This window comes from Scyliorhinus canicula, chromosome 12, assembly GCF_902713615.1.
Source record: "Scyliorhinus canicula chromosome 12, sScyCan1.1, whole genome shotgun sequence".
NCBI classification, from domain to species: domain Eukaryota; kingdom Metazoa; phylum Chordata; class Chondrichthyes; order Carcharhiniformes; family Scyliorhinidae; genus Scyliorhinus; species Scyliorhinus canicula.
This window is the reverse complement of record NC_052157.1, coordinates 27,536,057-27,550,107: the sequence shown is the minus strand read 5'-3', so window position 1 is coordinate 27,550,107 and position 14,051 is coordinate 27,536,057. Positions and strand designations below refer to the sequence as shown.

Genomic DNA, 14,051 nt, shown 5'->3' with positions numbered 1-14,051 from the left:
GCACGTCCTCCCCGTGTGTGCGTGGGTTTCCTCCGGGTGCTCCGGTTTCCTCCCACAGTCCAAAGATGTGCGGGTTAGGTGGATTGGCCATGCTAAATTGCCCGTAGTGTAAGGTTAATGGGGGGGATTGTTGGGTTACGGGTATGTGGGTTTAAGTAGGGTGATCATTGCTCGGCACAACATCGAGGGCCGAAGGGCCTGTTCTGTGCTGTTCTATGTTCTATGTATTTCAGTGTAAATAGTCCCTGTGTATCAAGTCTCACTGACTAACTACAGCTTTTTATTTCCAGTATCACCCTGTATAGTGCTACATGTGCATGAAAAAATCATTTCTAGAAACAAATTATCTACTTAAAATTTTTATTTTTGCAAGGTAGCCTTCCCGAACAGACGCCGGAATGAGGCGACTAGGGGCTTTTCACAGTAACTTCATTTGAAGCCTACTTGTGACAATAAGCGATTTTCATTTCATTTTTCATTTTCAAGACTAAGATCATGAAACAGTTATTCTTTGTCTCCTTAGTAAAAAGAAATATGAGTCAATAAGTACATTACATTGAAGATAGCATTTTTAGCACAGCTCTCCAAATAAGTGGCACTTTACTGCAACGTCCTTGACTTCAGAGAAATTACAAGGCAGACATTGGGATCTTACCACTGGGATAAACACATAACTGAAAGCAAGCAGAATACATAACGGCAGATGCTTTCTGATCACATGTTGCACAAAATGTTTGTGTCTTTTTTTTTGATTTGGACGCGACTTCAGTTCTATTCTACATGGTTGACTCTTAAGGATGGCAATGGTTTGAGAAGGTCCACCAACTTTTTTTTCCTTCATTCTTTTATGGGATGTGGGTGACACAGGCAAGGCCAGCATTTGTTGCCCATCTGTAATTGCCCTCTAGTGGAGTGGGATTTTAAGAGTCAACTACATTTCTGTGGGTCTGGAGTCACATTAAGGCCAGACCAGGTAAGGATGGCAGATTTCCTAATGGACATTAGTAAACCAGATGGGTTTCTACAATAATCGTAAATGATTTAGCCTTTTAAATCCAGATATTTTATGGTGTTTAAATCCCACCTGCCATGGTGGGATTAGAACCCAGGTTTCCAGAGCATTATCCTTGGTCTCCGGATGACTGGTCCAGCAGCAATACCACTACGCCACCGACTCCCCTTGTTCTTAGAATGATCAATAATAGGTACTAAATGCAGTTCTGCCAGCATTGCCCTCTTCCCAAGAGCAAAGTTAAAATGATTGCAAGTGGAAGTGAAAAAATCCCATGGAAGTTTTAGTTTAGTGGAACAGCTACAATTTGCTCTGGTTGCATCACTGCAAAGCACATTCAGAAGTGAACCAAGTTGTGGGCTAGCTAAGCGTGATGCATCAACATCGAGAACAGGAAACAGGAGTGGCGGCGCAGTGGTTCGATCGTGGCCCCGGGTCACTGTCCGTATGGAGTTTGCACATTCTCCCCATGTCTGCATGGGTGTTACCCCCACAACCCAAAGATGTGCAGGTGGATTGGACCACACTAAAATTGCCCCTTAATTGTAATTTTTTTAATTTACTTTTTTATTTAAAGAGAACAGAAAACAGACATCCAAATAGCACCTACAGGGATGTAACGGAATTGAAAGACTCATGACTAGTTGTGAATATGGGGAATTAAATATTGCAAAATGGAGCCTTTAAATGGGATGACCATACACTATGGAAAATGGAGCTCAGGACAATTTACAGTGTCGTCCATCCATCATTCAACTGAGGTCTTCACCAGATGGTTGGGGGGTTTGTTTTTGCGGCGGTGGGTTTGTTATGTTATTTTCTTCTTTCTTGTATTGCTATTTGTTATTATTTATTTTGGGGGGGGGAAAAAAAGAGTTCTTTTCTTGTTTTGGTCTGGGAACATGCCTTGTTTGTTTTAAATTGCGGGGATAAAATTTGTTATTGTTTGTAAAAAACTTGAATAAAAATTTTTTATTTTTTTTTTAAACTTAGGTGTTCACCCAAGCTGTGCTTACAAATTCACCCTAACCGTCATTATACTCCCTGCAGAACTCAATTAATTCAATCCCCTTCGAACATATTTAACTTCAGTATTTAGGCACAGTGGTTAGCACTGCTGCCTCTCAGCCCCAGGGATCCGGGTTCAATTCCGGCCTCGGGTGACTGTGTAGAATTTGCATGTTCGCCCGTGTCTGCATGGTTTTTCCTCCAGGTGCTCCGGTTTGCTCCTGCAGTCCAAAGATGTGGTTAGGCAGATCGACCATGATAAGTTGCCCTTTGTGTCCAGAGATGTGCAAGTGGGGGAAAGAACAGGTATAGGATGGGGGAGTGGGCCTAGGTGGGGTGCTCTTTCAGAGGGCGAGTGCAGACTCGATGGATGGAATGGCCTCCTTCTGCACTGTAGGGATTCAATGGAAAAGTAGTGATTTACTCCATAAATTGAAGACTCAGGTGAAAAATACCAATGCATAAAAAATCCCAATGAATATGTCCATTTTTAAAATTATATTTGTTTTGTTTTAAGAAATAATAAGTTGCATTGTGTTCCTGACTAAAATACTTGAAAACCTGCCGATCTGGGATTTAAAAAAGATATTCCCATAACTTTAAAAGTTTAAAAGCAGCTGCAAAAGTTGTTTGAGAACTGGCAAACAGTTAAAGAATAGTTAATGCAGTCTTGAACAAAAAATGCAGTGTTACAATCCCAACTGATATTACTATTGGACAATCAGGTCCCAGGATGGAACCCTGGCTCAATAGACTAACTTTTATTTTGTTGTTTAGAGATGTGGATGAACAGTTACAGGACTCTTATTTAACAAAATAATAAAACATTTATTAAACATGAAAAGATTGACTATAACACAATGCTCATTCACCCCACTTATATCTTTACACATGTACACAGATTTTAAGGAAAAACACAAGTTACAAAATATACCTATAAAGTATAATGTTCTCCAAGTAACAGTCCATGTAAATCAACTAGCCAACTGTGATCAGGCACACCACATTCTGAAACCAACTGGCAGATGCTACCCAACACATTTCTGTGGATCCCCCAGATGCTTATCACACTGTGAGCCAACTGATCTCATTGGAACTCTCACTTCCACAAGAGTGTTTTTGAACTCCATGCTTGAATACATACCTTAGAAATCTTCTCCCAAACAACACGTTCTCTTAGATGTCATCACCAAGGGTCTACTTCCAGGATTTCAATATCTCCTTTCAGTATTCCTCGGTCTTGGATTGTCACATGCATTCAAGCAGAACCTCTCAGGTACCCAGCCATGTCAACAGAACAAGGTGTCACCAACCTTCCAATTACTTCAGATGTCTAGCTTTTCGCTAGCCGACTTCGTCAGATATGCACGTTTCAGCTCGGTCTTTAACTGGGAGGCTCTCTCTCTGCCCCTTTCTTTAACTTCAGTGAACAGCACCTTGTTCAGATTTCAGTACTTCATCCCTTTGACTTCAGTCTTCCTGGGACTTCTCTTTTCATTCATTCCCTGGTTTCTAGAACACCGTTCTTTCACTTCTGGGATTTGCTTTCTTCACCTTACTCTACGGTCCTTCCTCTGTTGGCAGTTTCTGGTAGAGCTGCTTTCTTCTCAGGCATCTGGTTCTAACTGAACCATACCATTCAGTGCGGGCCCCTGGTTGCTAAGCAACAGCCAAGTCTTTCTTTAAACACCATTTGTTTTCACATCGCTATGCCTTTCATTACAATGCAGGCAGAGTTTGAAATGAAACCAAAACCCACAGACAAGAATATGAGGCCGTTTCAACACTTTCTTACACATAAACACAAAATTAAACTTAAAGCTATACCTTGTTTCTAATATCCACAATACAAAACTAGATTACTTAAAACTATGTTTCCTGACAGCAGAAAAATTTCAAGTTTGCAATATAATGGGTCTACTACCACTGCGCTGTGAAGCATGTACTTGCTGTATAATTAAGCCAAAATGTTTACTCTCCCATTACAGCAGAAGCCCACAATGATTAAATAAAATATGGGCATTTACGGTGTAGTTAACTAAAATCATAATAATCCAAGCTACAAAATTAGAGCCAGAACTTTTACATCAAAACATTACAATCCAGTACAGATTTTTTTGTTACCCCAATAAATTTACAAGCTAATAGGTTATATTACCAATAAAAACAGAAAATGCTGGAAGTAGACAGGTTAGGCAGCATCTGTGGAAGGGTTAAAAAGCAATCAGAACTAGCATGAAAGGTTTTTGACCTGAAACGTTAATTGTACGAGTGTGTCTCTTTCTCGCAGATGCTGCCTGACCAGAGTATTAGCACGGTTTTCATTTCTGATTTCCAGTATCTGCAGTATTTTGTTTCATCAGGTTATAAATTATAATTTGTGCACAGAACAAAAAGATGCAAAAAGATTAATTTCTTGCAGTTAAGCTATTACGTGTCAGTGTTTACTTCACAGCAAAACTACAAATGAATACATCAGAGCGATTAACATGACAGCACATACTATGAACAAATTATATACTTCCCAGCTAATGTGATATCTACTTATGCAATCTTTTATCAGCTACAAATCTCTGACTGAATTATATCCATATACATCTATTGCTTGGTAGCAAACCAAATGCAAGGAAAGATATCAGTGGCACAGGCTCGGCGAACTAAATCATCTTTTACCTGTAATTTACAAAACAATCCTTCCAGCTTCCTATTATCAAGTTGGCTAATTCACTGTATATTAGCACATGTTGGCAGACTGGATTACTAGTTTCTGCAAATAAAAAAACAAAAACAAAACATTAGTGTTTTTCTGATACTGTAGTTTTGCACCATCATAAAGTAATCTATCATTCAAAGTTTCTTTAAACTGCGCTCGCTTTCAGAACTGACTTCCCTAAGACACCAAAAACCTCTCTTTGGAATCCTACCAATTAAAAAAAAAAATTTAGTGTATCCAATTTCCTTTTTTCCAATTAAGGGGCAATTTAGCGTGGCCAATCCACCTACCCTGCACATAGTTAGGTTGTGGGGGTGAAACCCACGCAAGCACGGAGAGACTGTGCAAACACCACACGGGCAGTGACCCAGAGCCGGGATTGAACCTGGGACCTCAGCGCCGTGAGGCAGCAATGCTAACCACCGTGCCACCCTGGAATCCTGCCAATTATTAATCAATATTCATCCCACATCATCTCAGGAAAATGTTTGTCATAATGGAGCATGGCAAACCGCACCAAAAACCGAAACACTAATTTAGTTTCCAAATTGAAGGTGGTATGGTTCCCAACCAGCTGTATATTTACTTGGATAAACCAGAGAACTGGAATGATAAACTCTTGAGAATTAATGTGGGAACCTTAGACAATCCCAAGTTCCCACGAGCTCTTATTTTTGTATTGTTTAACTTCCCAAAACGTGATTTAAATTGTTGCATCATTGTTGAAGATTTTCTGAAATGTTGGCAGTTTGCTTTTGGGTCACTGGCATCATCTTTTTTAAAAAATGGGTTTTGAGGTCCTGGGAGTGAGTCAGTGTTTGCATGGAGCCCTCATTGAAGAAAAGAAAAGTTTGAAAGTCATTGGCACATAAATTCAAGTCTCAAGAGCAGAAAGCTGAACATTTTGTAGCCCTCTATACCAATACTGAATTTATTTTAACTTCTCAGTAAGAGCAGAGGCACTTTTGAGGTCCAGAACAACATTTATCTCTCAACCAACATCCTTTAAAACAAATTGATCAATCATTATTTCACCGATACGTCTGTGATTTTGCTGTATGCAAATTTGCTGTCCTACTTGCTTTACCTTGACGAGGGTCTGGGAAGTGCTACTGACCCATTCTATTTCTCGACTTGTGTGAGCCTTACCGAAGTGCTAGCATTCGCACCACTGAGTCACAAGTTGAGGGTTCAAGCCCCAACATAGATGTGAGCCCATAATTTAGATTGATACTTCAGTGCAGTGAAGTGTACCACACCATCTGAAGGAACAGAATTCAGAGGAGATTAAACAGATGTCCCATCTGCGCTCTCAAATCAACAAAAAAGATTCCACAGCAGTGTCAAAGAAAAGCATGGGGTTAGCCTAGTATCCTGGTCAATAAATATCCCTTAACCAACACAATTCAAGAGGGATTACTTGTTATTTAATTTCTCTATAACACCAAAGTGGCTGCACTTTACTGGCTATAATAATTTTGGGGCCTCCTAATGTCACAACAGGAGCTATATCAATGCTAATTCTTTACATTCTTCATTTGGTGATCTACAATTCATGTTTGCTGTTTTAAATTCATGTCTGTTGATTCAGCAGCTTCTTTTCCCCCTCTTATTCCTCATGGTTATGTACATGACCCCCATGACTTTTCACCCACCTCATTTGCACATTCTACAGATCTGCATTAGAGTTTAAATCACTATTAATCAGCAGTTTGAAGATCATTTTACGTATACCCTTCACCAAGTGAGTTAATTTGTTGTTTCTCTCGGCCCTTATTTTGCTCTATTTTCCTCATCTTGGTATCCATTCATCTTGGAACACTCCATAATGTGAAGGATACATACGTATTATGAAGGATACATAATCTGAACCATTACAGGTCTTCCCTCTCTATGAATATTAACTGGTCACTGTATTTTTAACATTTGTTTTTAATTCCAGATTTCTTGCTTTTCAGTTTGATTTTACAGGTTCAAACATACTGTAATCAATAAATGGTATACATTTCAGATTGCATTCACAACTTAAATTAAACTATGGATAAAATAACCTTTGTCACCTTTGTATATAATGATTCAAAACAAGGTACATTAACATGAAATAAAAACAGAAAAATGGTATTGCACAGATTTGTCAGCTTGAATTTTAATTTACAAGTTAATGTTTCAGGAGAGGCTGGTCAGAAAATGGTTCAGCGAGAGTCAGAAAATCCCTTTTAGGACTGGCTGGTGCAAAGAAAAAAAGGAAGGAAACAACATGTAAAACCTATGTGCCTCTAATCAAGAGGTTTGGGTTTCATTCCCCTGGTATCCTCCCACAAGTCCCGAAAGACATGCTTGTTAGGTGAATTGAACATTCTGAATTCTCCCTCTGTGTACTCAAGCAGGCGGTGGAATGTGGCGACGAGGGAATTTTCACAGTAACTTCATTGCAGTGTTAATGTAAGCCTACTTGTGACAATAATAAAGATTATTATTACACATCAACAGTTCCCAGGTTGAAACTTCAACATAATACTGAATGAAACCTTTGTATCCTGGGACTGCTGCATTCTCAAAGGTTCTGCACAAGTGAGGCATCAAGTGGAGGTCTTGGCAGCCTTGTTTGGTCAAAAGGGTATTAAGGATCCTCTTGCACTTTTGAAGAAGAAATCCAGCGTAGCAGTAAATATATCTCCTTCAATCACAGCAGTAAGATGTTAACAATTTGCTGCTATTTATGGGGTATTGCTGTGCTTACCCACATAAATGTGCAAAATGCTTTGGGGCACATCAAGGCTCTTGATAAATGCAAGTTCCTTGTTTTATGGCTTTAGTACCATGTAAAATTTGCAAAATATCTGCATTGATGGCTGGAAGAGAGGGAGGAAAAAAAAACTTCTAAATCTGCTATCTAACAATCTGTTCAACCTTACAAAACAAACCTTGAATCACACGGTTTACGGTCAGCAGTAGAACCTTGCAATCTTCTGGCAAGAATTAAAACCAATGAGAACCCTACTGGTGTTCTATTCTGGAAAGCCAATTGATGAAGGATAGATCTGGAGCCAATCTTTACACACTTTGTAGTTATTTACAGAATTACACAGAACAAGCATACACCTCCTTCCTCACACAACCTCCTGCCTCACAACCACGTTTATAAGTATGTGTCAATTTACAGGGGTGGCACGGTGGTGCAGTGGTTAGCACTGCTGCCTATGGCGTTGAGGACCCGGGTTCGATCCCAGCCCCCGGTCACTGTCCGTGTGGAGTTTGCACATTCTCATTGTGTCATAGAATTTACAGTACAGGAGGCCATTTGGCCCATCGAGTCTGCACCAGCCCTTACAAAGAGCAAGCTACTGAAGCCCACGTATCTACCCTATCCCCGTAACCCAATAAACCCCACCTGACATTTTTTGGACACCAAGGGCAATTTAGCATGGCCAATCCACCTAACCTGCACATCTTTGGACTGTGGCAGGAAACCAGAGGACCCGGAGGAAACCTACACAGATACGGGGAGAACGTGCAGACTCTGCACAGCCGGGAATCGAACCTGGGTACCTGAAGCTGTGAAGCAACTGTGCTACTGTGTCTGGGGGGGGTATCACCCCCCCATAGTTCGAAGGCATGCAGGTTAGGTGGATTGGCCTTAATTGGAAAAAAATAATTGGGTACTCTAATTTAATTTTTAAAATAAGTATGCGTCCGATTACAGAAGCCGAAGTGCATCGCCAGTTAATGCTCACCACTTGCATACAATTATATACAAATATACAATTAACAACGCACTATCTGGATAACTGGCAATCAGAATGCATCCAAAGTAGTTTTTTTAAGATTCAATGAGCATCATAGCCAATTTTCTAAGAGTCTTGTTGATTGGCAAGTGCACTGCCAACTGAGCCAAGCTATCACTCTGCAATAACCAAAGGTAGTATTTGTAAAATATGTTTGCATATTACAGCGTTCATCTGTTTTATCAATCGTTTGGATACAATTTGTTGAGGAATGCATCCATAATATTCAGTGTCCTATAATTTAAAATGAACACGCATTAACAAATTTATCTCGTCTAAACGAGGCAAGCAGACCAGCAACCTGTCCACATGTTTTGTCAAGCCTTTCTGGAGCTGTACATTAGCAGGCAAAGATTTCACACTAGCAGAAATTAAAATCCCAAATCAAACTATTCAATTCAACTATATTTACAATACAGAATGATCTACTGCAGGGGTGGGCAAACTACGGCCCGCGGGCCGCATGCGGCCCTCCAAAGGTCTTTATGCGGCCCACCAAGATCAAGTCATTAAAAAAAAAAAATTTTTTTTTTTTAAAATAAGGTTAATTGGGGGGGGGGGGGGGGGGGGGGGGGGGCTGTTGGGTTACTGGTATAGGGTGGATACGTTGACTTGAGTAGGGTGATCATTGCTCGGCACAACATCGAGGGCCGAAGGGCCTGTTCTGTGCTGTACTGTTCTATGTTCTATATGAGGCGCCCAGAATCATAACTGGGTGAAGCGCCATTTTTGAAAAGTAGAGAAAAGAGGGCTAAAGGCAGGATGCCGCCGGGGGAAGTGCTGACGTATATGCCGCACGCTAATTGGTTACAACCGGGACTATTAAATAATATACTATGCGGCCCTTTAAAATTGTGAATTTCTGAATGTGGCCCTTGCACGGAAAAGTTTGCCCACCCCTGATCTACTGCAATCCAATGAATGCACATTCAGCCCACCAGTGAATAGGGCCTACACAACTCTCCTGCCAGGTGTTACTTTGCTACTCCTCACCCCTCAGCGTGGAACAAATTCCACGTTTAAATGGATTATCACTTGCCTCCCACGGCTGAAACTTCAAAAACAAAATGTAACATTTGGAGTCCTTGGAAGAAATTAACACAAATCTCGGTCAATTTTTACACTTGTGATATTGAACCAAGAATGGTGGAAACCACTTAAAATAAATTCCTGTTCATCTTTAGAAGTTTAAATTGTCCAGTTTTAAAATACTGTACCGCACAGAATGCTTTTGATTGAACACATCTGTTTTCAGTCACCAAAACTAATATACAAAGCAGAAAGTTCTAATGTGTTTTTTAAAAATATTGTACTTAATTTATTGCAACCTTAAATACCAACTGTTTAAGTCATTTAAGCAGGAATCCTACTGTTTATTACCTGTATGTGCTGACCTTTAAACAAGATTCTCAAGCATTCATTTTACAGTACCTGTTTTGATGCCAAAACAACAAACCTAAAAGGCACTATTGTACTGGAAGATGGTAAAAGACTGAAGTCATTGGCAGATGCACAGACCAACAAAAATATATCGAACAAATAGAACACAATTGGTGAAAATAGGCCTTGTTCATTCAATGGAAATTCCTTCAAGTAATGTTTCTTAATGAACACATTGTTAAAGAAAGGCATGTTTGTGCCACACTGAAATAGCCATTGTAGGACCTATGGAGATGGCGGGACAAATTAGATACAGGGCAGAAAAGTGCAATGATAGCCCAAGAACCATCATGAAACAACAGTGTGTTTGGTTCTCAGTAATTGCGAGAACAAAGCAGGAAGTAATGCTGCAATGGCAGAGGGAGGGTGACACAATGTTGAACCATGCTTACTTAATACAATGTAAAGGTTTACTCCAAAATGTAGGCAGTTAAACTGGTCTAGTGTTAAGGTACAACAGCCCCCTGTTCATATGAATATGATGTGTAGACGTGTAGTTTCTGCTTCAAGAATTTAGCTCAGTTTGAACAGCAAACCTTTTCCATTCTTTTTTTTAAAAAAAGCTCTGCTGTAACAAACTTTATTTCCCAGTTTTAAGTAAGTTCATAATATATCAAGATGCTGCGGGTTTGAATCCCGGCCCTGGGTCACTGTCTGTGTGGAGTTTGCACATTCTCCCCCTGTCTGCGTGGATTACACCCCCACAACCCAAAGATGTGCAGGTTAGGTGGACTGGCCACGCTAAATTGCCCCTTAATTGGAAAAAAAAACTCCTTAACTCCTAAATTAAAAAAATATATATATCAAGATGCTGAAATGAGTTATGCACAACCCAAAGAGTTGGTCTGCTAACCAACTACGCCAACATATTTGAACTGTGAAACATTCTAGTCTTCTCAAGTCACAAACGGTAAATATATCTTCCAAATAAATTATGAAGATGAGCAGGTGGGAGACATGCATTTCATAAATGTGTTGACAAAATGCAGAGTGCTGTCATAGTTCACCTGCTTCCCCCCAAACGTTTATATCAGGGGTGGGCAAACTTTTCCGTGCAAGGGCCGCATTCAGGAATTCACAATTCACAAAGGGCCGCATAGTATATTAAGTAAAATAATTACTTCACCCGGTTATGATTCTGGGCGCCTCATATAGAACATAGAACAGTACAGCACAGAACAGGCCCTTCGGCCCTCGACGTTGTGCCAAGCAATGATCACCCTACTCAAGTCAACGTATCCACCCTATACCAGTAAGTAACCCAACAGCCCCCCCCACCCATTAACCTTTAAAAAAAAAACAATTTTTTTAAACAAAATTTTTTTTTATTTTTTTAATGACTTGGAGGGCCGCAGAAATACCGTAGTTTGCCGTAGTTTGCCCACCCCTGGTTTATATCCTTCCTCCTGCTTGGTGTCCATTATTATCTTCTGCCCTGTAAAGTGGTCAGATATTGTTCAATATGACAGGATCATTGTGGTAATGAAAACTGCTGCATTATTTACATCTGTTACTTAAATGTACAGGGTGAAATGGAGTAGACTGTACAGATGTGATTATACACAGTTGTGTGCATATAATTCAAAGCAGTATGGCTATGAAGAATTTGCAGATGTACTACTAATCGGAAATCCTGTAGATGTCACTTACATCCACATTTTATAAAGAACGTTGTGTTAACCTTGATATTGGCATGGGAACAGCAATTTCTAATATTTATTCACCGAGACTCTGCCAGTGGTGTCATTACACATTTTCAAAAAGTCACTAAGTACAATTCTTTTATAAGTAAGTCAAATTACGTGTTGTAATACAACTCTAACTTCACGAGAGAGAAAATAAAACATTTTTGCACAAGACCCACAGTAGTAACTTCAAATTGGGACCTATACAATAAATACAATGAAATAGGAGATATGTTAGGGCTACGTAGTGGCACCACAGTAACTTGTAAAATCTCAATTAAGAACACCGTTTGATATCAGAGTGTTCAATCTGTGCTGCACTTGGAAAAGGATTGCATCTTCCTGCAGTCAGGGCAGATTGGAAAATATGGAAAGGAATATTATGACCAGCAGATTACAAAGAGGGCATTGGCAAAGGAATGGCTAGATTGCCACGATCACATTCTCTCTTTGCTGAAGAGGTGTGGGAACTACCGATACACGGTGTTTTTTTACGGATGTATGCTATTCATTAGATGCCATATCCTCTCAACAATTCACTGATATCCATGGTCAAAAATACAATGACCAAATATTTTCAAATCACAGAGGCTCTCTGGTGCATCAAGTCTGCACCCACGCATAAAAAGGCCCTGACCTGCCCACCTAATCCCACTTGCCAGCACTTGGCCGATGGCACACCATACATTCAAGGGTAAGCACTCATCCAGGTCTTTTTTAAAGGATGTGAGGCATCGCACCTCTACCAGCGTCCCAGACAGTGCATTCCAGATCGTTACCACTTTCTGGGTAAAAAAGATTTTCCTCAAATCCCCCCTAAACCTGTCCCTAACTTTGAACTGGTGTCCCCTCGTAAGTGACTCTTCAACTCAGGGGAACAGCTGCTCCTTATCCACTCTGTCAATGCCCCTCAATCTTGTACACCTCAATCAGGTCATCCCTCAGTCTTCTCTGCCCCAGAGAAAACAAGCCAAGTCTATCCAACCTCTCTTTATAATATCAATGTCCCATCCCAGGCGACATTCTGGTGAATCTTCTCTGCACCCCCTCCAGTGCAATTAGATCCTTCCTATAATGTGGTGGCAGAATTGCATATAGTACTCCAGCTGTGGCCTCACCAAAGTTCTATACAGCGCCATCATGACCTCCCTGCTTTTGTAATCTATGCCCCAATTGATAAAGGCGAGTGTCCCATATGCCTTTTTCACCACCCTATTAACCTGCCCTTCTGCCTTCAGAGATCAATGGACAAACATGCCATGGCCCCTTTGTTCTTCGGACCCAGTGTCAGGCCTTTCAGAGTATACTTCCTTATCAAATTACATTTTGGAAGGTATATAACCTCTCACTTTTCAGGGTTAAATTCCACCTGCCACTTATCCGCCAATTTGACCATCCCGTCCATATCTTCCTGTAACCCAAGACACTCAACCTCACTGTTAATCACCCGACGAATCTTTGTGTCATCCACAAACTTAAATACAACCCCCCACATCCTCACCCATGTCATTTATACAAATGACAAATAATAGGGGGCCCAGCACGGATCCCTGTCGTATGCCACTGGTCCTGGCTTCCAGACATTAAAGCAGCTGTCTGTCATCACCCTCTGTCTCCTACCGCTAAGCCAATTATGAATCCACCTTATCAAATCACCCTGTATCCCTTGTACTCTTGCCTTCTTAATAAGTCTCCCAGGTGGGAACTTGCCAAAGGCTTTGCTGAATTCCATGAAAACTACATCAACTGCACTACCCTTCTCGACACTCTTGATTACATGCTCAAAAAAATTAAATCAAATTGGTTAGGCATGACCTCCCTCTGACAAAGTCATGCTGACTATTCCTGATCAAACCTTGCCTCTCCAAGTGGAGATAGATTCTCTCCTTCAGAATCTTCTCCAGTAGTTTTCCAACCACTGACATGAGGCTCACTGGTCAGTAGTTCCCTGGCTTGTCTCTACAACCTTTCTTAAATAGTGGGACCACGTGAACTGTTTTCCAGTCCTCTAGCACCTCCCTCATGACAAGAGAGGAATTAAATTTGGGTCAGAGCCCTGGCAATATCCTCCCTCGCCTCCCACAGCAGCCTGGGATAAAATTCATCCAGACCTGGAGATTTGTCCACTTTTAAGCCCACCAATACCTTGTCACTCCCTTTGACAATTTGCTCAAAAACCTTACAATCTATCTCCCAGAGTTCCATAACTACCTCCCCATTCTCTTGGGTGAAGACTGATGTGAAATATTCGGAACACCCTACCAATTTCCTCTGACTTTACCCACAGATTTACCCCATGGTCCTTAATGGGCCCTACTCTTTCCCTGGTTATCCCATTACATTTAGAGATGATAAACAACAATCTTTTAAATATAATAGGGTGTGGCACAATGGTTAGCAATGCTGCC

The 14,051-nt window shown here is 40.7% G+C and overlaps 1 protein-coding gene across 1 annotated transcript in view; it reads right to left on the bottom strand.

The window, feature by feature from the left end:
- Positions 1-14,051, bottom strand: part of secisbp2l (SECIS binding protein 2-like) — a 143,843-nt gene that overhangs the window by 57,031 nt on the left and 72,761 nt on the right. The window contains exon 4 of the mRNA XM_038814227.1: positions 4,694-4,744. Coding sequence (XP_038670155.1) covers positions 4,694-4,744 — 51 coding nt within the window. The remainder of the gene's footprint in view (positions 1-4,693; positions 4,745-14,051) is intronic.